Genomic DNA, 21,563 nt, shown 5'->3' on the forward strand with positions numbered 1-21,563 from the left:
AGCAAAATTTGGACAAATCGAAATGGCTCAAATTTACAGCTAAAACCAAAATGGTATACAATCGCATTGATGTAGAGTTGAACATTATCTTGCAGTGATTGACTGTTGGTTTGGAATAAACAATGCTGAATATTGGTTGTAGTTTTGTACTTGACATTGACTGTTGATTCGATATACATTATGAATTATTATAAACAGTGTCAGTGATATGATGCTCACAAACTATGATTTAAACTGAAATAGTCTTGAACCGGCGTTTGTTGTTTCTGTTGTATTTTGAATCACAGATACGATTGCAATCTAGTTCAACAATAATCATGGCATATATCAGTAATGCAAACAACAGTTGCATGCCAACACTGTTATTTGGTGGTCCATTTATGTCAATATGGCTGCAAGTTGTTGTTATATCACATATTCTGGACATGGTTTTGATATTACGCATCCAGTTCCATCACATTGTTGCTGACCCATTATTGTAATGCTGTATGTCACCATAATCATGGACATGAACATGAACATGTGGTTTCACGTATAATATTACAACCATGCATGTCGTTAGTTGAATCATCACTACTAGTGTATAATACACTACACTACATGTATGTTGACATGTGTTGTACCAATTTGATTGCATTGCTACAATGTGGCATGCTCCAACCTGTTTGAATGACTGTTGTGCAACATATTGGTATTGACCACATGTGATACTGGTCACCAACAAAGTGATCAGCGGTATTCGATCGTATCATTCAATCACTGACTGCCAATACTTCAATTATGAATATTATCCACCATTTCATGACACCATCTGATACATTCAGTGCACAGTAGCTGATTGGTGCAATATGATCAATTCAAGCATACTATTACATTGGAAATGGTGGTGACAATGCAAGGTGTTTATTGGACAAACAAGACTGAATGCTTACATGACAAATGCAAATTGACAGTATAAATCATATAATACACACTGCAGTACAACATATTCTAAACGAGGTTGTTGATAGCGTGATTCCAGTTTTACAATGAAATTGAATTACCAAGCAGTTTATTATCCAAACATTGATTTACCATGCACTTTTAGTTATGGTGGTTTGTGTAGAAATATTCAAGTAGACTTTTTATATCCAATGAACCTCAGCATTTGTCGTTTGAATCTATTAAACTTTGAACGTAATGAAGGAAGTTGAATATCATATTCTTGCAGTACACTAGATTCACTTGAATATCTAGCAATTTTAGTTGTTGGTACAAAGTGCACTTTAGCTTCCCTTGAACCAGCATCGTGACTTGATTTCTGATGATGTTTTTTAGAATGATCGTGTTTTGAGCCGTGGGGTTTAAAAGTAGATCCAGGTTTCAAGATGGATTTTAATTCTGGAGTAGGTTCAGATACAACTCTGATTGATTTTTCTTCGAGAGGTTCAAGAGCCAACTTGCGACACACCCATAATCTTCCTAGCTTCAGCATCTTCAAATTCTTTTTATCAGATGAGCTCATTCTACGCTCCTTTTGTTTAGTTTCTAGTATTCTTTCCTTTGCCTTGGTGCTCATCTTGTGCGGATATCCGTCTCCAACATCAGTTGGAATTTCCATACCCATATTCTTCATTATTTTTTCGACTCTATCCAGTTTTTGCTGAGGTGTGAGAATGGGCCGTTCATTCTCTGGGATATAGTTTTTAGGAAGATGACAGACGTCGTCGTATAGTGTGTTGTCAAATATATCATCATCTGACTGTTTGGACTAAGAGTATGACGATAATTCATTGGACTGTTCAACAGAGCTGTCTGAATCATCGGGATCTATAGTCGACTGAGCTACATCATGATTGGTTCCAGTTGATTGTTGCTCTGTTCCAGTTGAAGCGCAAATACCAGTGTGTTGCTGCATGTGTGTTGAACATTCTTTTACAGGTTCTGATTTGCTGGCAGACGGACTATCAATGACTACTGCACTGACTGTCACCGACAACAGTGACAACACAATAGTCGATATGAATTTCATCCTGTCGACCAAAATGAATGTGATAAAGCTTGTCAATTAGTAGGACAATTCTTGGTAATGAATGGGTCAGTTGTGGATATGGACCATACCTTCATAGCGATTAAATATATAATCAAGACACAAGGGTTATATAAGCTTACGCAGCAACAACGCAACTGCTATTTAGGTATATGTAGCACATATACTCATGTGTAGGCTGTTTTATGCACAACTCTTCAGCCATTGAATGAAACAGGACTCATAGTCAAGGACTGGTGACCCTGACCCATATACTAAAGAATATGTCAAGATCGATTGGCATATTCAGTCAGTTTCAAGTTACGGTCAGTATAGGGTAACAGTTTATCCACACAACAGCTGGTCAAATATTAGTGGTAAAATCCTTCAAACGGCTGCTTCAACACTTGATCTAGTGATATGATACTGTGTTGCAGTCCTGTTCAATGCAGTATGGATTGATGGTCATATCAGCAGTATCAATACTTTATGCCAACTGTAATACTTTCAATACGCCAACTCAAAGTATTGCCAATGATTAGAAAGCTTCAACAGAACTCTTGAACTGACAATTGTCATGCTATCAATAGTATGAACATCCGACTCAATACTGTACATGACTGATTGTCAAGAGTCTTGCAGCATTTACTTGTCAAACTGGATTCCTGTTTCGATTATACAAACATGACATCAAACACATGTCTACTTTGGAACAAGACGTTGAGTTGAATGTCCAGCAATATACAAAAATATACAAAAACAGCACGAATTGAATGTCAAAACTCGATTACTAACAATTTCAAATCTACACAAACGAATACGACAACTTGCAGTCTAGTCATGTAAACGGAACACTAACAGTGTTGGTGTGTAATAAACAGCCAGTGTCATGTCATGGTTGACAATACAGTGGTGTTGTTGGTGATTGACATGCATGGTTGCATTACTGACATGTGTCATGATTGTTGTTGAACTAGATTGCAATCGTATCCGTGATTCAGAATACAACAAATGTGTACAGAGTTGTATGGACAATATTGACAGTCCAACACAATACATGAATGTGGGTTCAAACTTGGTGACCATACAATGTATGATTACCAAATGTGTCGAGTATCCATGCGGGATACTAAATGGTAATATGTGATGATCCAAGGGACTCGTATCACCAATGTTTGTGTGCCATAATTCCACTATTTGACTTGGTAAACAATAGGAATTACACCTATTGATCAATTTACTTTTCTGATTGCTCATCATACATTCTACTTGTTCGTGTCACCAAGATACAAACAATCAATTACTACAAGACTGACTATAACTCATATTTATTAATAAATGACTCTTCCAACCATTTCAACATATTATTGTTTTATTACATCTTTTCATTATCATTGAAAAAACCAAGTCTGCTGATCCTGAATTACTGTGCAACTCCCATTACACTTTTGATTTGTTATTTTCTGTCAACTACTAACAGTTACAGATCATACACACACACCTCCATTTAAATTAATATAAATCAGATTACACAAAACTCCAACAGAGTTGTTGGTTGTTGATGGGCAAGTTGGATATAAAGTTGTTTTCAATCAATCCGTTGGCAATCATGATAGCATACTTTGATTTGTATGTACGCAATATTGCTGTCATTTTGTGTATGATGTTTCCTATTTCTACAAACGCATTCCATTTCCAGCTGTTTCCTTTGCAGACATTTGATGTTGTGTAACAATGAGGGTGTAAAATGTAGTACAGAAATAGACGACTAAATTACAATTATTCCAACGGATTTAGCACTCTTGTTCAAGTAAAACGGTATCATCCGATGCTCACTATACACTACTTGTACGTTGAATCATGCCAATCACTTGCTATTTTAACAAGCATGAAATATCACAACAATATTGATGACCAACTAATAGCCGAGTGTCAACTCATTTCAGTCTCAGTTTATACTCATTTCTTAACCCTAACCCTTGACCATAACCCTTTTCAGAGTGAAGCTGCATAATCAACCATATGATATTTGAATACACAGGTGGCGGTTTAATCAAAATTGTGGATCGTCATATAAAGGGATATCCCTTCAAAGTTTGGCATTGATAACAAATCAATATCAACCCTGACAACAACACAAGCCCTTAGGACGACCATTCAAGGAATATGCTTTTAATATCATTCATTCAATAATGGATATAAATACAGTTCAAAACCCGACTTGTTGAATGACATTACAACTTGCTCAACCAAACCAGTAGAATGAAACTCGCAGTTGCTGTATTGTCATCGATCTTGCTTGCCTGCTCGGTTACTACAGCCAATCCAGTCAACCCCAGTGCAACTACAGATGTTGAATCTAACACTTTTCCGACTCATAATCCAAACGGTATAGGCATAAGTGGTCTTGATACACTTCCAAACATCATCAAAGATTTGCTCAAAGAATACGTAAAGATAGATTATGATCGTAATCAGCAAAAAATACCGCATCGCTTTACAAAACATCAATATATAGATCAACAGAATCTAGTAAAGCTCTTGGGGAGAAAGATTAAAGTTTTGGAATATAAACTTCGAGAAAACGGTGGCAGTCCAGAATATGATGGTGAAATTCAGAAGGCTAAGTTTGATCTTGAAATTCAAAAATCCAAACTTGCCGATCTTGGAAGACGCTATCATGAGTGTGAGTCCAGGTATAATTATTTTAAAATTAGATTGCAGGCCATCAATGAACTGTTAGACATTGGTAATGTATGACATTTGTAATAGGACCCAGACAGTCAGGATGGGGTCTAGTAACAAGCATTGTATAAACAAGTAAGCTATACAATGCTTAGATATGGTGATGACCGTTGCCTCACTCTATGCAAAGACTGTAACGCTTGGGAACCCTTAACGGTGAAGCTTAGGAGTGACGCTTATACCGCCACTAATTCACCACTACTACTTACTATATATAAGAGACAAAGTTCTCTTATCAACAATAAATCACGACTATTCTGATTCATTCCTTCTTCTTGTCTTACATCTCTGTGATCTTCCTCTAAAAACTTATACTACATTAATATGTCACTATACGTTAATGAACAAGAGGTTATGAGCCCAGACTCACAGCAGGTCAAGATCGCTGAAGGTCTTATTATTACGGTATTGACCCAGGACAATTACACTGTCTGGGCAAACCAAATGGAGGCCGCCTTCGAAACTCTGGATCTATGGGAATCTCACATCATAGGTGAACTTCCAGAAAAGATCGAGCGCGACTACAAATTAAAGGAATTCAAGGCAAGAGGAATCTTGCAGGCAACAGTGAGCAGTAAATTCAAGTTTATGCTCTGTGACAGTAATGGAGTACAACTTGACGCCAGGAAAATCTGGGTCGGACTCAAGAACCATTATGTTGACTACTGTAAAAGATCGCTGACGCGATCAGAGGAAGCCATGGCAAATCTGCAGTACGATCCCAGGAAGGGAGTCGAGGAACTGTACAACACTATGACGAGTCTACGTCATAAGATTGCAGCGGCAAATATATTTTGGGGTGAGAAAGTGTTTGCATCAAGGGTGATGGCAAAACTTGTTTCCAAGAGCAGAGAATGGCGCTACTTCGAAGGACATACAGTGCGATGGACCGACGAAATGTTAAGCCCCAACAAATTCCTGTCGGAACTCATCGAAGAGGAAATTAAACTCATCAACATGGGTGCACTACCGAGGCACGGTGTAGATGACACCATATACGAGGCGAACTATGCGTCTAGAAATCATAGGAACCTACGGAAAGGTTCAACATCACATGGGCCAAATGCACACGGCGCAAAGCAAGGCAATTCTAGTCGGGATGACTATTTTGCAGCAAACCATGAGATGGATACTTATTATCGTAGAGAGCAGGGACGTCGACCCTATGAACAAAGAAACGACGATCAAGACAGAATGCCCGCATGCCATAATTGTGGTAATATAGGCCACTATGCAAAGGACTGTCGACCAGCTCCAAGGAACGGCAATTACCGACAATCGTCACCGAAATTCTTCTCCAAAGGGCCACGATCAAACAACCAAGACCGATCAAGGAATAATCAATCGGCAGACGGAATGTTTGTAGCAATGGATGACAAGAAAAGGGACGTTGTAATTGACGAGGCATGTAGCTCCATCGATAGGAGTGATATGTTCATATTGGACTCGGGAGCCTCCAGCCATATGGTATGCCGACCTGAATGGGTGTATGATTTTGTACCGTGCAGCAACCGACAGGTCAAGGCATCAGGACAAGACATGCACAATGTCATCGGTACTGGAACAGTGGAAATCCTGTGCAATATAGGTCACAGGACTGTTTCCATTCAACTGGGTAATGTTCTAGTGGTGCCAACTTTCGGAGTCAACCTTATCTCTGAAAATATACTCGAAGACAAAGGATGTCAGATCAGTATTTTCAAAAAGGTCAGAACGATAAGAAAGTCAAATGGCGAAGTTATCATGACTACCCGTAGAGACGGAGGCGTAAACGCAGTAAACTGCGAGGCTATAATATCTGATGAGGAACGTGCAATGGCTCATGCTACAGTAATTGCAACAGCTAATCACGCGTCAGAAGTATTTAGAAAGCCCACAGACACTGCTGGCTGGCATAAAAGACTGGGGCATATAAATGTCGAATCGATCAAGAACTTGGCCGACAAATCGGAAGGTCTTGACATCATACCGGGAAAGACCAAAGAGAGGTCTCAGTGCGTGGCATGTATCAAAGGCAAGGCCGTTCGACACCCGTTCCCGAAAACAAGTACACATGTGGCGACTCAAGTCAATGTGTTACTACACATGGATCTAGAAGGGCCGTTTCATGACACGGCTCTAGGTGGATACAAGTATTACCTGATCATAGTAGATGATTACTCAAGGTATTCCCACCTGTATCCAATGATCTCAAAAGATCAAACGTTCCAGCGGTTCAAGGAACATGTTGCCGCTGTCGAATTAAGTAAAGGCTTACCGGTTCGAGCGATCCGAACCGATAATGGAGGGGAGTTTACCTCCAGTGCGTTCCAACAGTTCCTGAAGCTTAAAGGAATTGCAGTACAGAGAACGACGCCTTACACTCCACAGCAAAATGGAGTTGCCGAACGCAAGAATCGGACAATAGTTAGCGCTGTACGCGCTATGTTTGCCAGTTGCAAGCTTGGTCGAGAATTCTGGGCAGAGGCAGCAATGACTGCAGTGTATCTACAGAATCGGTCTCCTAACAAGGCGCTAGGCCAAAGAACACCATACGAGCTATGGACAGGAGAGCTGCCAAAGGTGATGCATCTCAGGACGTTCGGATGTGCAGCGTATGCACTCAGACCAAAGCAACTGCTGACTAAATTGGACACACGCACTAGAAGGTGTGTATTTATCGGTTATCACTCACAGGCCAAGGCATACAAGCTGTTTGACCTTGAAAGCAAAAAGATGATAACAAGCAGGGATGTGGAGTTTGCTGAAGAGGAGTTTCCTTCACTCTCTAATCCCGTTCGTCGGAACAATACCGTACCAGCAATGACACTGTACGAAGAGGCACCATTATTTACTCATAGCTACAATTTACGCGGTGGTGTTACACCGTCTGTACCTATTGCGATAGATAATGTGGTAAGTCCAAAAACATCAGAAACTCCAGGAAATCCAGATTGTGCGAGTACGCCAATTGGAGGGGAGTCAGAACCAGGTCGCCGACAAGTACCAAGAGTAGTACCGACTGCAAGGAATACAGCGAGGATGACTGTAGCAGATCGCGGGACCGAGGTCACAACAAGCGATGAACGCATAACTCAGGAGGAGTTATTAGGGCGTGGCATCAGCAGGAATAAGGCTATCAAGACATCGTTAAATGAGTCGAGTCTAGCCGGTTATAGGAAACCGAACCAGAAACCGAGATCGAAATCTCAAGGTTCGAGGAAAGCAGTTCAGGAACGTCCAGTTGACGTTATGAACAGGGACAGAGCCACGATGGCTGCTCCCACAGAATCGACGGTCACGGCTGATTATCCAGGAGCGATATCAGAGACTGCTGACGCGTCTGAGCCGAGCATACAGGCTGCGGTGGAACAGAGAATGGTTGAGGATTTGCCAACCAATACAAGTCAAGATGACAGTGATCTGGAAGAGTCAGATCAATACTACTCGTACACTCACGGGAGTGGTACCAGTAATGCCGATGAGTCGAATAACGCAGTGGCAGTTATATCGAACGGATCATCGAGGAACATTGTGCCAGAAACATGGCAACAGGCTATGATGTCGAGTGATGCAGATCTATGGAAAGAAGCCGCAGACGCAGAAATGGATTCTTTGTACAAGAATAACACATGGCAAGAATGCGCTCTTCCATCAGGATTCAAGGCCATCAAAGTCAGATGGGTCTTCAAGATCAAGTACAAGGCTGACGGTACTATTGACAAGTACAAGGCCAGATTAGTAGCGAAAGGATTCGCTCAAGTACCAGGCATCGACTTTCACGAAACATATGCTCCGGTATTAAAATTCACTTCTTTGCGAATCATATTGGCACTAGCTGCAATCTATGATTGGGAAGTTGACCATACGGATGCGAACAATGCCTTTCTGAATGGCACAATTGACGAGGAGCTCTATATCGAGCTGCCTGAAGGATACAACAACAGCACAGGAGGGGCAATCAAACGAGTAGGAAGACTACAAAAAGCTCTTTATGGATTACGACAAGCGCCGTACCAATGGAACAAGGTTCTGGTGGACAAGTGCTTGAATATGGGATTTACGCAATGCATGACGGATAAATGTATCCTCATTCTGTCAGCCAAGGACAGGTTTGTCATGATTGCTATATATGTGGATGATATCCTGTTTGTTGGTAACAACAGGAGTTTACTCGAAAGGATGAAGTCGAAACTGTTCAAGGAATTTAGCATGAAGGACTTGGGTCCAATTCATACGTGCCTGAACATAAGGATAATTCGCAATCGAATGGGTCGAACTATCACCCTATCCCAGTCGCACTATCTCTCTGATGTACTAGAGAAATTTCGCATGTCAAATTGCAATCCAAAGTTTATTCCACTGTACCCTTCGAACCCATTACCAGCAGCTGAGGAAACGGATCCGGTTACATCCGCACCTTACAGAGAAGCAGTCGGGTCACTAATGTATGCTATGATAGCAACACGCCCGGACTTGGCCGCTGCAGTTGGACAAGCTGCCCGACATATGCACCATGCGACTGATCAACATTGGAATGCAGTCAAGCTCATACTACACTACGTGCAAGGAACGTTAAGTTACGCACTAGAACTAGGAGGAACCAACGCATCATTGAGTGGTTACTCAGATGCCGATTGGGCTGGAGACGTAAAGACCAGGAAGTCTACGTCTGGATATTTATGTTATGTAGGCAATGCACTTGTATCGTGGAGGTCATCAAAACAGACGTGTGTGGCCGTATCTACTATGGAAGCCGAATATACTGCTGCCGAATCAGCATCGCGAGAATTATTGTTTCTGCGCGATCTACTTGGAGAGTTAGGTTTCGAACAAGATGGACCAACAACGCTATACTGTGATTCGCAATCGGCGATATCAAACATGATTGGACCATCCGTCGTACACGAGGCAACCAAACATATAGGCATTAAGATTAATGCATTACGAGACAGAATCAGCCAGGGACTGATCAAACCAGAGTACATCGGTACTAAGGATCAAGTAGCTGATATTCTGACAAAAGGATTACCAAGACCCGCCTTCGAACAATTCGTCAACCTGCTCGGTCTTCGAGAGTGTTCTCGACGTGGAGGGGTGTTAGACATTGGTAATGTATGACATTTGTAATAGGACCCAGACAGTCAGGATGGGGTCTAGTAACAAGCATTGTATAAACAAGTAAGCTATACAATGCTTAGATATGGTGATGACCGTTGCCTCACTCTATGCAAAGACTGTAACGCTTGGGAACCCTTAACGGTGAAGCTTAGGAGTGACGCTTATACCGCCACTAATTCACCACTACTACTTACTATATATAAGAGACAAAGTTCTCTTATCAACAATAAATCACGACTATTCTGATTCATTCCTTCTTCTTGTCTTACATCTCTGTGATCTTCCTCTAAAAACTTATACTACATTAATATGTCACTATACGTTAATGAACAAGATGAACAGCTCGTGAAGTTCGTTTTTGGAAGAACTTGGAATTCTGGATCATTTGATCAGAAACTTGTTTCCATCGGCTCACATCCTTCCGTTATGGAATACCTTGAAGAATTATGTGGTCAAGGACAATCATCAGGATGCGATAATAATTTTGGTCAGAATCATGGTGATCAGCAGCAAAGTCAAGATCCGCAACCATCATCGAGTAGACCATCTGGATTTGGATCCTTTGGACATAGAGTTTCCGCTTTTGGACAAAGAGTTTCCGCCTTTGGACAGAGAGCTTCTTCCAGTATACAGAGAGAAGCCTCCAGGCTTGTGCATAATGTTGGATCATTCTTTCAGCAACCCAGAAATGATGGTTCACCTGTTTGATTTAAATGTTAATCTGGACTTGTTTCAACCGATTCAATTGTCATTATGGTTTAATTTACAATAAAATTGTATGTGCATGCATTATATCTGATCATTGTACACAGTCTTGGTTGGTATCATATCATATTGTACATTGACACTTGTATTTCCAATACAATACAATACAATACAGTTGATTGTATATTGCATAGTTGTACACATTGATGATGCTGACATGCATGTGTGTATTGTCGATATGATATTGCTTGACATGTCGTATTGACACATTCCATGCAACACCAATACCAACAATAGTCATGTGTGTTGATATCAGATCCGACCAATTTGACTGGTTTGACTCGTTGATTGTGGTGTCAAAATGGTTGCATCAATAGCCTGACTGATCACACACATCAGTCGCAATATCAAGTTTGTAGTGTGTCAAATATCACATGTTGAATATACAATGCCAACAATATGGTCATTATACACATGTTGATGTATACATTAATCGTATACTGGTCGATTGGTGCAATATGATCACACACCAATGGAATGTGATAATCATGATATTTGCAGCAGTATACCATATTAAACCGATACAATACATGCACGGTTTGAACATATCACACACACTACAATGCATGGCATGATACATACATTGACTCCATCAACATTGGATTTAATTGTGTAGCATTTCTTGATATCACCACCCAATTCAACGGGTGATCGTTTTGATAGCCTATTGTTTGATGGACTGGTAGTTCCAATTGGTGATTCTAATGCAAGTCGAACTGCAGCAACCGCCTGCAACGCAAGTATAACGCATTCTAGAATAATCAACATTGTATCGAGTAGTGTGATGAAAATGTGTTGAATCTGATACATGACTGCTGTTTTATAATGACGGCAGCTTCAAGGGTGACAATCGGCAATCTCCAAATGGGTATTTAGAAAACGCCAAATACACCATGTAGGGTGAATCAATATACAAGCATCACTGTTGGTGTATAATTAACCTCGGTAGTATGCTCCGTTGATCTCTCCAATTGCGGTCATGTATCCAGTGATCAGGTAGTGCCATTATGGATAATTATCATCGCATCTACAATCCATTACCACAGCATACACTGTCATTGTATGCCAAGTATTTGACTGATTGTTCAATTGGTCATGTTTTTTGACCAGCATCCATCTGTGCACTGTTTAGATTGGTCCCATTTGTCATTTATCAGTCAATTTGTATACAGGTCGGGTCATCCAACGACTTGCTATCATGCAAATTCAAATACAGTCTATGCAACAGTCGGTTGTTTTTTGTGTATATCCAGGTTGAACTACCAATAATGGTTATTTCACACAAAGTCACCCAATATCCTGCCAATTGTGATTCTGATTGTATTCCACACACAATTCTAGATTGTAATCACAATCACAATTACCGTGTTTGATCAAATGATGTTTTACATTGATCATGGTATCATACATCACGATACTGCCAGATCACTGCACACAATTCATGACCAATACAAATGTATTACTGATTGACACTGATCGACACCATATATACAGTCAGACAGCACAACAAATCACCAGCATGCCATTGACCGTGTTGCAATACAATTGTCCAATATATCATGCTGTATGTTGTATCGAGTCACGACATACAACATTGCTGACTGAATACAAGTCACAACTGCAAGTATTCATGTGGTAATGAACTGATATTGGTGTTGATACCCAATTGATTGACTAATCGATCATCATCAATTGCATCAGTGATTGGTATATGCAACTGATATACACCATGTCCGAGTCTGATACATGTTGATATATGCGTGTCAATCAGCAATGCATATTTGTGACCATTACAGTTGAATGTGAGTTGAGTCGATCATTAAACCAACCAATCAATGATTGCATTCTAAATATGGTGCGATTTGATGCGACATGACAATATATTGTCCAACAAGTTCAACATACACAGCACCGATATCCAATACATCACACATGAATACACTGCATATACAAGCAGTAGCAATGACCAATCCAAACCAACAGTGACAGAGTTACTCATCAACATATACTCGATCATCAGTCGAGTCTGCATATATCAACTAGTTACAACACGTCATAATCAATGTGGATTGTATTGTTCACCAATCGATCATGACAGCTAATCAATACCAATCATGTAGTCAATACAATCACCAACATATCGATGATTGTTGACTGGCGGTTACAACTCGTCAATTGCATCCAATGTTACAGGTGATGCACATCTGATTACTGCAAATCAACAACTTGTCAATCATATCATAGTGTGTATTGCCAACGGACCATGCAATTACAAATCAATGTATACGTGATCAACATTTGATATTTGATGGTGATGAACCAACCATGATCGATTGTATCATGCAACTAATACAGTTGCATTGTCTGGTATTGATGATCGACCCAGTCATGCCAAACAGTAACCAATGTGTGTATATCGAGTTTGTGTTGCATGGACACATCAAGGTGTTTGATAACGAGTCCAACGTGATGATATAAACCCAATATTATATGAATATCCAAGTTGATGAATCAAGTCGAGGTTTGCAAAGTGTCAATGTCAGATCAATCAAACGAACCAGTCAACCATTATATTGTGACTAGTGATGGCACGGTTTGAATATCAACGAGTTAGACAGTCGACAATATGTGTGATTGTGATTTGGTCAAACCGCAACACTCGCATATCACTGAACTGGTTTGATGTGCGTGATGTGTGTGGAGTAAGCAGTATGCATAAACTCGTTGATATCATGGACTATAACCATTCAGGAACGGGAAAACTGGGTAGCATATTTCAACGGCTTGAATTTTTAGGAGATGCAGTGCTTTCTTACCTTGTAATGCAACATTTGTATAAAATTACACCACCGTTGAATCCAGGTGGATTATCAAAACTTCGCGCTGAGCTTGTTTGCAATCAATTTCTGGCATGTGTGTCGATTCAAATTGGGTTGGTAAAGTATATACGCCATACAGATATGACTATGGAAGCAGCAATCGGGCGGTTTGCTGCATGGGTTCAAGGCTATCTTGCATCTGAATCATCTACTTCATTACCAATATCGACGTCAGCTACTCAAATTGCCTCTGCTCGATTGTTTTGGAACAAGGGAAATACAGCACCAAAAACTGCAGGTGATGTTTACGAGTCCATGCTAGGTGCTGTATTTGTAGATTCTCAATTTGATATACACTGCGTGCAAAGCATGTTTGACATCACAGTGATCTCACCTTGGTGGTGGCGATTCACATCGCTGTTTGGTGGAGAATCAATGATATACGAGAACCCAGTTGCTGAATTGCGAACCTTGTCCTATTCATTGTTTAAATGTGTCAAGATAGATTACACGTATGTTTTTTGTCGGGTAAATTTGACAACTACAAATCTATTGTCTGCATTTCTGTTGAATACAATTGCCAAAAAGTACTGAAATCCAACTATTTTTAAAAACAAAACATTCAGATATGAATATGGTCTACATGGAGGTACTACCGCAACTATCACGTATCACAACATGGTATTGGCTCAATGTCTCGGCACTGGGCAACGCGATGCCAAAAAAGCAGCGGCATGTACAGCCGTCGAGTATGTCAATACGCATAAAGACGAGCTAAAAGACTTGTGCGATTGTGCACATCAGCAAAAACAGGAGTCCACAGAGAAAAAAGTATATGCAGCCGATAGCATCATTTGTCTTGATTCAGACAAGGACAAGCCGACACGGTCTAATAAGGAATCGGCTCGGCTTTCTATCGAGTATGCAACAACTACTGATCAACAAGATCCGGCAAGTGATTGGGGTGAGTCTGTTGATCAAGCAACGCATGCACCACTTGAATCTATTGCAATTTCACCCGATACTTTGTAATGCACGAGTCGAAGCATGTTGAAGGCTTATCGTGCAGTAATGATTGCGCATCCATCCACACTGCAATAGAGATCCACTCCACAGCTGCAACCATAGTAATGAACCAGTCTAATTATAATCTTGAAATATCGAGAATTAATATATTGCAGCTTGACCAAATTTGTAATCGTCATCATCCATCATATCTGCTGCAGAATAACTGGATGAGCCAATATTAGCAACACATCCTCGAGTCTTGCTTTTAGGAGTCGAGTTGGATACTATAGTCTTGGATACCTTTCGTGCTTTCTTGGAGCGTAATACAGCTTTAGTCTTTCCAGCAGCAGTGGGTTTATCACCTAACCGGTCAATAAGCCGCTTGCCAAGACGATTCTCAATTGGACCTGGTTTGGGTCCAAGACGCTTTACAAGGGGTTTGACCACTGAAATGGTCTTGGATGCTTTAGTACGACCATTACTTTGCTTGGTCATCATACTGGCAGCAGAATTGGACATTTTATGACCAGTCTGTTGTTGCTGCTTCAAGAGAGTTGCAGCAGTCTTTGCATCAAGTCTTTTGTTAAAAGTGGATGGCTCAAGTCTTTTCTGAACAGTTGTAGAGGATGATGGATGAACTGCTCGAGTCTTGGCAGCAACAGCTCTATCCCTTTCAATCAATGCAAACCTTGAGGCGAATGCAGCATGAGTATCGTTAATACAAACCATTTACACGTAGCAATGGCTGAATACTATCATTCTAGCCAACACTACTTACCGCTCAGCCAATGTCATGATAATATATCGACAAGATCTGAGCCAACTTCAAACTTTATTTAATCATTCTGCATATTGGATGATATGCCAAGGAATTCAGTTCAATATAAGCCTCAACAGTTCCATGAAGTTCCCGAAACACTATTCCATCCCAACTGTGCTCCATACGCTGTATTAATCTGGCATGCTGCCGAATTGAATGTTGTCAGCGCATTTTGGGTTGCAGTCTGTAGATACAGCGCATTGGCATGTGCTGCAGCTTGCTGATTAGCAGCGGCTATATTATTCCAAATAGCCTGATTCTATAATGGGTTTACATGTTAATATTTAGAATAGTAACTCACAACCCTTCGAGTTTAAAGTTACCTGAAGTGCGAGATTTTGCTGCAGAGCAATCATTGCATTATAATAATTGCTATCGTTGTCCCAGTAAGTAGACAAACAACCAGCATTCCACAAAACATTTCCATAACTAGCCAGATTGGTATTCCAGTTCTGCCACTGAGCCCAGTATACAGATGGATCAACCACTGGTGCCGCGGCTGCACCACCAACAGCATTGGCCGAAGCAATAGCTACGCCATTGGTTGCTATGGCAGTAGCAGTGGCCTGAACTTGTGCTTGAATGGCTGTTTGTTGTTGCTGCATGGTGGTATGAAACTGCATCGCAGCAGTCCCATATTGATCAAGAGTGTATGGACAACCTGTGCCCAAATCGCGTTTCAGTCGTGTAACCCATAGTAGTATAAGATGGAATGGCTGCTGCGATCTGCACCATCACTGCAGTTATAATAGTAAACAGATACATTTTATAAATAGCCAAGATTGGTTGATCAATAAAGATAGTGTATTGGCTTTTATATTCCTCAACTGCAAGGTTTTATTCCCACATTCGAATCAAATACAGCTTTACAATCCATTCCAACAAATAATAAAATAGCTTAAACATCCTTCAAGTCAATATTACAAATTCACATACATGCAAGTTGAGTTTATTGTGTCAAAGTGTGAACAGAATTGCAAAAATATATCAAGCATGGGAAAATTCCCGGTCTGGGTATAATAAGCTTTTTAGGTGTGCTAACAAAAAATGGGTAGATTCAATTATTACATGCCTACACCATATCCCGCAGCAACTCCTGCACCGTATCCTGCGCCAACTCCAGCGCCATATCCTGCACCAACTCCCGCGCCATATCCAGCTCCTGATCCTGCTCCCCACCATCGTCGTTCCAAACGTGTATTATCTTGAACACCTTTACACTCACCAATCTTGGCATCACAGCTGCCTAGTTGCTTGGCACGACATGATAGCGATTTGAATTGCAATTCAAGTTTTGCCGTGACTTCACGAACACGATCAAGTTGCTGCAGTAGCTGTGTTTTTTGGTTACCTTGATATTGCTGTCCAAGATTAGATGCTGCACAGTCCAACAATGCAAGTTTTTGCAATGCAATGCCACGTATGAATCCACGCACTGCATTGGCTCGATCTACTGCTGCAGACTTGTCTTCACCACACGACACATCACTCTTGATTGCATTTTCTTGACATGTAGAAGCCGCATTGATTCCGGCACATGATGGTTTCATACCGCTCTTGACATCAGACCATGAATCCATAACCAATGGACTAGCAGTCGTGAATCTGACCATATTGTTGCCAAGACGATCATTCAAATCATGCAAACGAGTCAATGCATCATGACGTGCACCAAACGATGAATCAAATGATGAATCAGGCATTGCTGGTTGTTGAATACTGGATGCGTGCAATCTATCCAGCATGTCACGGATGGTTGACATTTGTTGTTGGATTACATTTTGCAAATTCTGGATGGTGTTTGCGTAATCGTCAACTGAACAGACGGATGATTGATGTGGAATATCAATGTTTTGAGTATCAGCAGTGTTTTGTGGAAATACTGGTTTTGAAAACGTTGGAGCTGAAAAAATCGGGATTTTGGCTGCATCCTGAATGGCAGATTCAGACTCAGATCCAAGACCAGACTCAGATGACAGGTCAGGACCAAATCCAGGACCAGATCCAGATCCAGTATCGATACCAGTGTTTTGATTTTGGTTGATAGACGGTGCATTAAACTGGAGTCTGTCATTGATGGCAGGAACAGCAATGACTGCAGAAGCAGTGATAATCACAGTCGAAATAATAGTAAACTTCATAATAGACAAATTAACGAGCATGTTATACACCAAATCAGATGTTTTTATACTTGCACATCAATACAATATTAATGCGAATCATGACACGCAGAATAGTTTAATTCAATTACGAGCATGTCATTAAACTCTAATTAAACTATAAGCTCGATTTGATTCACACAAATTAACGTAAACTGCATCATCATGTAGTAGCAACAATTTGTAGAATACTGCTAGAATACTGTATGTTTCAAACAGTTGGTTGGTGCAGTGTTGTAACATGCATTTGGATTCTGACTACATATCAAATGATCATCGTTTAATTACACCATAATGATGTAAATGGAATGGTTTTGTATTGGTATTGCAATGAATGTGACTGTTTTAGTTTGTAGTAAACACTGGTTGAATACTTGTTACACTCTCATATTAAAGATTGACTTGATGGACATTTTTGACTGATGCAACATCCATCATATCATACAAACGATAGTTTTGAACTGAAATAGTTGTTCATTTCTGGTAGTCATACGTTGTACAATCACCAGATTGATGTACTGAAATGCATAGATTAAACTGTTTTGATGGCAATCAAACTGTACAAACATTCGTATGCTAAAATCAGATACGTTTACGTTCTAGTTCAAGAAACCAAGAATTGCATGTCTTGAGAATGCAACTCTGCATGCCAATCACCAAAAGACTTGTAAAAAAGCTCAATGAAAATGTTGTACAGTAAATGCAATGTAAATCATCATATGAGATTGGCAGTTTATTATATATTGACACTCGTATTGGGTGATCCATTTTGCGTGAATACGACTGTATAAACCATTTAATCACTTGAAATGCCCAACCAATCGATTGATAATCAAACTCGATCCATGTGATTATAATTTAAATATTTATTTGTTTAGGTAAGTCGTCATCTTCATCTGTTGCTCCATATGCAGATTGCCCACGTCTTGAACTGAGCAGTCTAGATGATCCACTATCTCTTTTGCCAGTACTGCTGATGGATACGCTATTCAATACTCCCATTTCAATTTCATCGTTTCCAACCATATCATTCAAAAACCTTCGAATTTCATCATCAACATTCTTGCCAGTAATTTTTGCATAGTGATCTACTTGCTTCAGCAACTGCTCCTTATGATACTCTTGATATTTCCGAGGATCTCCTTCATAGTTGTCCATAAAATGGAGTTCATGAGGAAGAGCGTGTTTAATTTGTTCTGCCGCATCTTTGATAAACGGTAAAGTGAGATACAAAGCGGCAACACCACCAGTGAATATACACGGGACAAGGAGAGAATATTCGTGAATAGAAAGCCATGCGATTTGACCACACATGCCACCTGCAATAAACCCAAAAAGAATAGGAACATGAACTTTGAGACGCCATAACTCGGCCTTGGTATCAGATCGACACGCTTGACCCAAAATATTTCCTACATCTGTAGCGATTCCTGTCATGTGTGTTGTGCGAACAGCCAACCCAGAGTAAGAAGTCACCATTGCGTTTTGTAATCCGCAAGCAAATGCTGCAGCCCATTCGCCCAATACCAACTCTCGACGCAAAAACATAAACGATGTAAACAACGCAGCAGATTCTATACACAGTGTTATCCCGTAATTGGCACCAAGTTTGAATCGGTTGTCACCCACTATAAATCCAGCCATAAACGATCCAAATGTAAATGATACAATAATAGATACGACCAAAAGAAATGTTTCCCAATCTTGCTGAACAGCCGATATAGCAACCCGAGAAACCGATCCAGTGACATGAGAGACCGTCACACCTATAGGTTCAGTTGATAATTGTGTCAATGTGAACAGGTTTTAGTGAGCAGTCACCAATTGGTTTGTGGTATCAGAAAATATTGTGTTTTGCAATAACACAATCCATAGCATTATGAAAACAAATCATTAGAATACAAGAAGCGTGTTGTAGCAATCAATAGTTTGAGTCAGACTAACGCGAGTTTGGAGCATTTGATATGCAAAATGGTCAAAGAAATATGTATTCAAGTGGTAAATAAACACTATATATTGTGTTGTGCACTATGAATTGAAATACATGCAAGGATAGGATAGACTTCAATCATGTATTCAAGTCAAACTGAAGATGGCGCGACAAGATACACGGTTCATGGCACTTGCCTGGAAATACACCTGCCATAGAGACGACATTGATGAAACCGGCATTAGCAGCAAGAGCTACACCACCAGCAACAATGGTGTAAAACTCCCGTTATGGCAAGTTATTCATGGTTTAGCGTATTATATAGTGAATGCAACTTTGTAGTCTATGAAATACTGTCAGGGTTTGCAAAACAATGTTTGGACAAGTTGATAGGATTTAAATCACCGACGTATTCACGTAAAATGGAACATTAAATAAGGATGTCAAAATACATGATATAAAACCAACTTTATGAAATGGTTGTGCCAGTTTACTGGACAACATTGGGTCATTTGAACTGACAAAGTTGACTGGTATCCTGGTGATTGAAATAAAAACAAGTATATTCTCGAAACCTGCGATCTTGTTCTCTTGAACTAGAACGGAAAAATATCTGATAGTTTAGGATACAATAGAGTGGAGTTTAATTGAAAATACAACTGTAAAAGTAAAGTTGGACATATTTGATTTTATTCGTGCAAAGAATTAGCTGCATTGGTGAGCACTTGATAGTATCGAAATAGGATAAACCAGCCTAGAACCAACCCAGATCATTTGTGCATTAAAACCAAACTCCATCTTTATCAAAAAATCAATATAGAGCAATTATTGCTTTTCCAAAAAAGCAAATACTGCATTGGCAAATTTATCGAGGGCAGTATCATCATACGATAGATATAGTGATGGTTCAATCAATTCCAGTTCCATCAAAACAGGTTTAACCCCATCGATAAGAGCCATGTCAGTAGTATATAGGGCATCCGATGATACCAGTTTTTAGGCGAGATTCTCTGCTGAAATGGTCAAAAGTTAATAGTATAATAATTTCATATCAAACTTTCGTCATAAATAATTTTTTCCGACATTCAACGCATTTAGTTTCTAATTAGAATCTGAATTTGACTTGGAATCTGAGCAGAATCTAATTACCTGAAATTTGTTATATTTGTTTCTATGCAAGACTACTCAGTTGTTATTTTCAAAATTTGGTAAAACTATTTTTATTATCAAACAACAATTAACGTTCAATGATGAAATCCTCTGGCTTTTTGACATCGTAACAATATCCTGATGGATAAACGCAAATGAATCCAAGGTGTGCGATCTTTCTAATATCCTCTGGAAACAACGTACCACACAACACCCCAACATATTTTGTGACATTTCGAAATTCTGGCTGGGCATTGGCTTGAAACTCCTTGAACTTGCGAATTCTTGCAGGGAGCTTGTTCACTTGCTTATCGGTCATATTATGCTTGGCTTCACATAAGTACAGGACATCGCCATCTTTAAAGACAGCATTCCACTCCTGGACAATGGTTTTTCCGTCTGCAGCCATAATGTCCGTTGGCATATCTACAGCTGAAGGACCAAGATGGGTAGCAAGGAATCGCCTCACGGCCAAGTGAGTTTCCTCCTCCATAGCTTTGTCTTCATTCTGCTGCCAACGTACTTCGTCAGCAAACGACCGTTCGTAGCGAGAATATACATTGTACTTTTCCCCATCAATCAACTGCTTGAACTTGATAATCTTGTCCTTGGGATTGAACAGCTGGTAGAGAGCCGAGCCTTTTCCTTCGAGGATCTGTTTCAAATCATCATTTGATTCAACAAGATATTTGGAAAAGCTATCCAAAGGACGGCACTCTTCATCAATATCCTGAATGAAGATGGTCTTCTGAGCCGGCGCAGAGGATCCCAGAGTCTTGACAATCAAAGGTAATTTGGCGGACAGACCAGCAGTGGAAGATCAGGTTCAAGAGCAGCATCCTGGAGTGACTGATGGATAGAGATTTGGTTGGAGTCAACGGCAGAGAATTGGTTTGGGAACTTCTGCTTGATGGCCTTGGCAAGGTCACTGATATTTAAGCAGCCAGCAGTAGACACGAGTGGCTTGACTGCCATTATGTTTCACCCATAGTTTGGCCAGGGTGCTGCTGTGACGAACTATTCTCAACATTGTTGTTTTTTTAAAGGAAAGAAAAAAAAT

At 40.1% G+C, this 21,563-nt stretch overlaps 11 protein-coding genes across 11 annotated transcripts; 2 read left to right on the forward strand and 9 right to left on the reverse strand.

The window, feature by feature from the left end:
* Positions 1 to 1,111: 1,111 nt before the first annotated feature.
* BATDEDRAFT_28691 (uncharacterized protein) lies at positions 1,112 to 2,234 on the reverse strand (the record flags this gene model as incomplete). The annotated part of the gene is made up of 3 exons (XM_006683064.1): positions 1,112 to 1,737; positions 1,967 to 2,100; positions 2,152 to 2,234. The coding sequence occupies 3 exons, from the start codon at positions 2,232 to 2,234 to the stop codon at positions 1,112 to 1,114; spliced, it is 843 nt and encodes a 280-aa protein (XP_006683127.1).
* A 2,036-nt stretch (positions 2,235 to 4,270) lies between these two features.
* BATDEDRAFT_92906 (uncharacterized protein) lies at positions 4,271 to 4,768 on the forward strand (the record flags this gene model as incomplete). Its single annotated transcript, XM_006683062.1, has 1 exon — positions 4,271 to 4,768. One exon carries the CDS (start codon positions 4,271 to 4,273, stop codon positions 4,766 to 4,768), a length of 498 nt encoding a protein of 165 aa, XP_006683125.1.
* A 1,075-nt stretch (positions 4,769 to 5,843) lies between these two features.
* Positions 5,844 to 6,161, reverse strand: BATDEDRAFT_92904 (uncharacterized protein; the record flags this gene model as incomplete). Its single annotated transcript, XM_006683065.1, has 1 exon — positions 5,844 to 6,161. One exon carries the CDS (start codon positions 6,159 to 6,161, stop codon positions 5,844 to 5,846), a length of 318 nt encoding a protein of 105 aa, XP_006683128.1.
* A 1,432-nt stretch (positions 6,162 to 7,593) lies between these two features.
* Positions 7,594 to 7,824, reverse strand: BATDEDRAFT_92903 (uncharacterized protein; the record flags this gene model as incomplete). The annotated part of the gene is made up of 1 exon (XM_006683066.1): positions 7,594 to 7,824. The coding sequence occupies one exon, from the start codon at positions 7,822 to 7,824 to the stop codon at positions 7,594 to 7,596; it is 231 nt and encodes a 76-aa protein (XP_006683129.1).
* Positions 7,825 to 10,277: 2,453 nt separating this feature from the next.
* Positions 10,278 to 11,386, reverse strand: BATDEDRAFT_92902 (uncharacterized protein; the record flags this gene model as incomplete). The annotated part of the gene is made up of 2 exons (XM_006683067.1): positions 10,278 to 10,553; positions 11,201 to 11,386. 2 exons carry the CDS (start codon positions 11,384 to 11,386, stop codon positions 10,278 to 10,280), a joined length of 462 nt encoding a protein of 153 aa, XP_006683130.1.
* Positions 11,387 to 13,350: 1,964 nt separating this feature from the next.
* On the forward strand, positions 13,351 to 14,469 carry BATDEDRAFT_28693 (uncharacterized protein; the record flags this gene model as incomplete). The annotated part of the gene is made up of 2 exons (XM_006683063.1): positions 13,351 to 13,949; positions 14,064 to 14,469. The coding sequence occupies 2 exons, from the start codon at positions 13,351 to 13,353 to the stop codon at positions 14,467 to 14,469; spliced, it is 1,005 nt and encodes a 334-aa protein (XP_006683126.1).
* A 135-nt stretch (positions 14,470 to 14,604) lies between these two features.
* BATDEDRAFT_28694 (uncharacterized protein) lies at positions 14,605 to 15,174 on the reverse strand (the record flags this gene model as incomplete). Its single annotated transcript, XM_006683068.1, has 1 exon — positions 14,605 to 15,174. The coding sequence occupies one exon, from the start codon at positions 15,172 to 15,174 to the stop codon at positions 14,605 to 14,607; it is 570 nt and encodes a 189-aa protein (XP_006683131.1).
* A 161-nt stretch (positions 15,175 to 15,335) lies between these two features.
* Positions 15,336 to 15,870, reverse strand: BATDEDRAFT_28695 (uncharacterized protein; the record flags this gene model as incomplete). The annotated part of the gene is made up of 2 exons (XM_006683069.1): positions 15,336 to 15,524; positions 15,589 to 15,870. 2 exons carry the CDS (start codon positions 15,868 to 15,870, stop codon positions 15,336 to 15,338), a joined length of 471 nt encoding a protein of 156 aa, XP_006683132.1.
* Positions 15,871 to 16,329: 459 nt separating this feature from the next.
* On the reverse strand, positions 16,330 to 17,427 carry BATDEDRAFT_92899 (uncharacterized protein; the record flags this gene model as incomplete). Its single annotated transcript, XM_006683070.1, has 1 exon — positions 16,330 to 17,427. One exon carries the CDS (start codon positions 17,425 to 17,427, stop codon positions 16,330 to 16,332), a length of 1,098 nt encoding a protein of 365 aa, XP_006683133.1.
* Positions 17,428 to 18,282: 855 nt separating this feature from the next.
* BATDEDRAFT_92898 (uncharacterized protein) lies at positions 18,283 to 19,581 on the reverse strand (the record flags this gene model as incomplete). Its single annotated transcript, XM_006683071.1, has 2 exons — positions 18,283 to 19,190; positions 19,536 to 19,581. 2 exons carry the CDS (start codon positions 19,579 to 19,581, stop codon positions 18,283 to 18,285), a joined length of 954 nt encoding a protein of 317 aa, XP_006683134.1.
* Positions 19,582 to 20,591: 1,010 nt separating this feature from the next.
* BATDEDRAFT_92897 (uncharacterized protein) lies at positions 20,592 to 21,478 on the reverse strand (the record flags this gene model as incomplete). The annotated part of the gene is made up of 2 exons (XM_006683072.1): positions 20,592 to 21,278; positions 21,311 to 21,478. 2 exons carry the CDS (start codon positions 21,476 to 21,478, stop codon positions 20,592 to 20,594), a joined length of 855 nt encoding a protein of 284 aa, XP_006683135.1.
* Positions 21,479 to 21,563: the final 85 nt, after the last annotated feature.

Source organism: Batrachochytrium dendrobatidis (assembly GCF_000203795.2).
Source record: "Batrachochytrium dendrobatidis JAM81 unplaced genomic scaffold BATDEscaffold_22, whole genome shotgun sequence".
NCBI lineage: Eukaryota > Fungi > Chytridiomycota > Chytridiomycetes > Rhizophydiales > Batrachochytrium > Batrachochytrium dendrobatidis.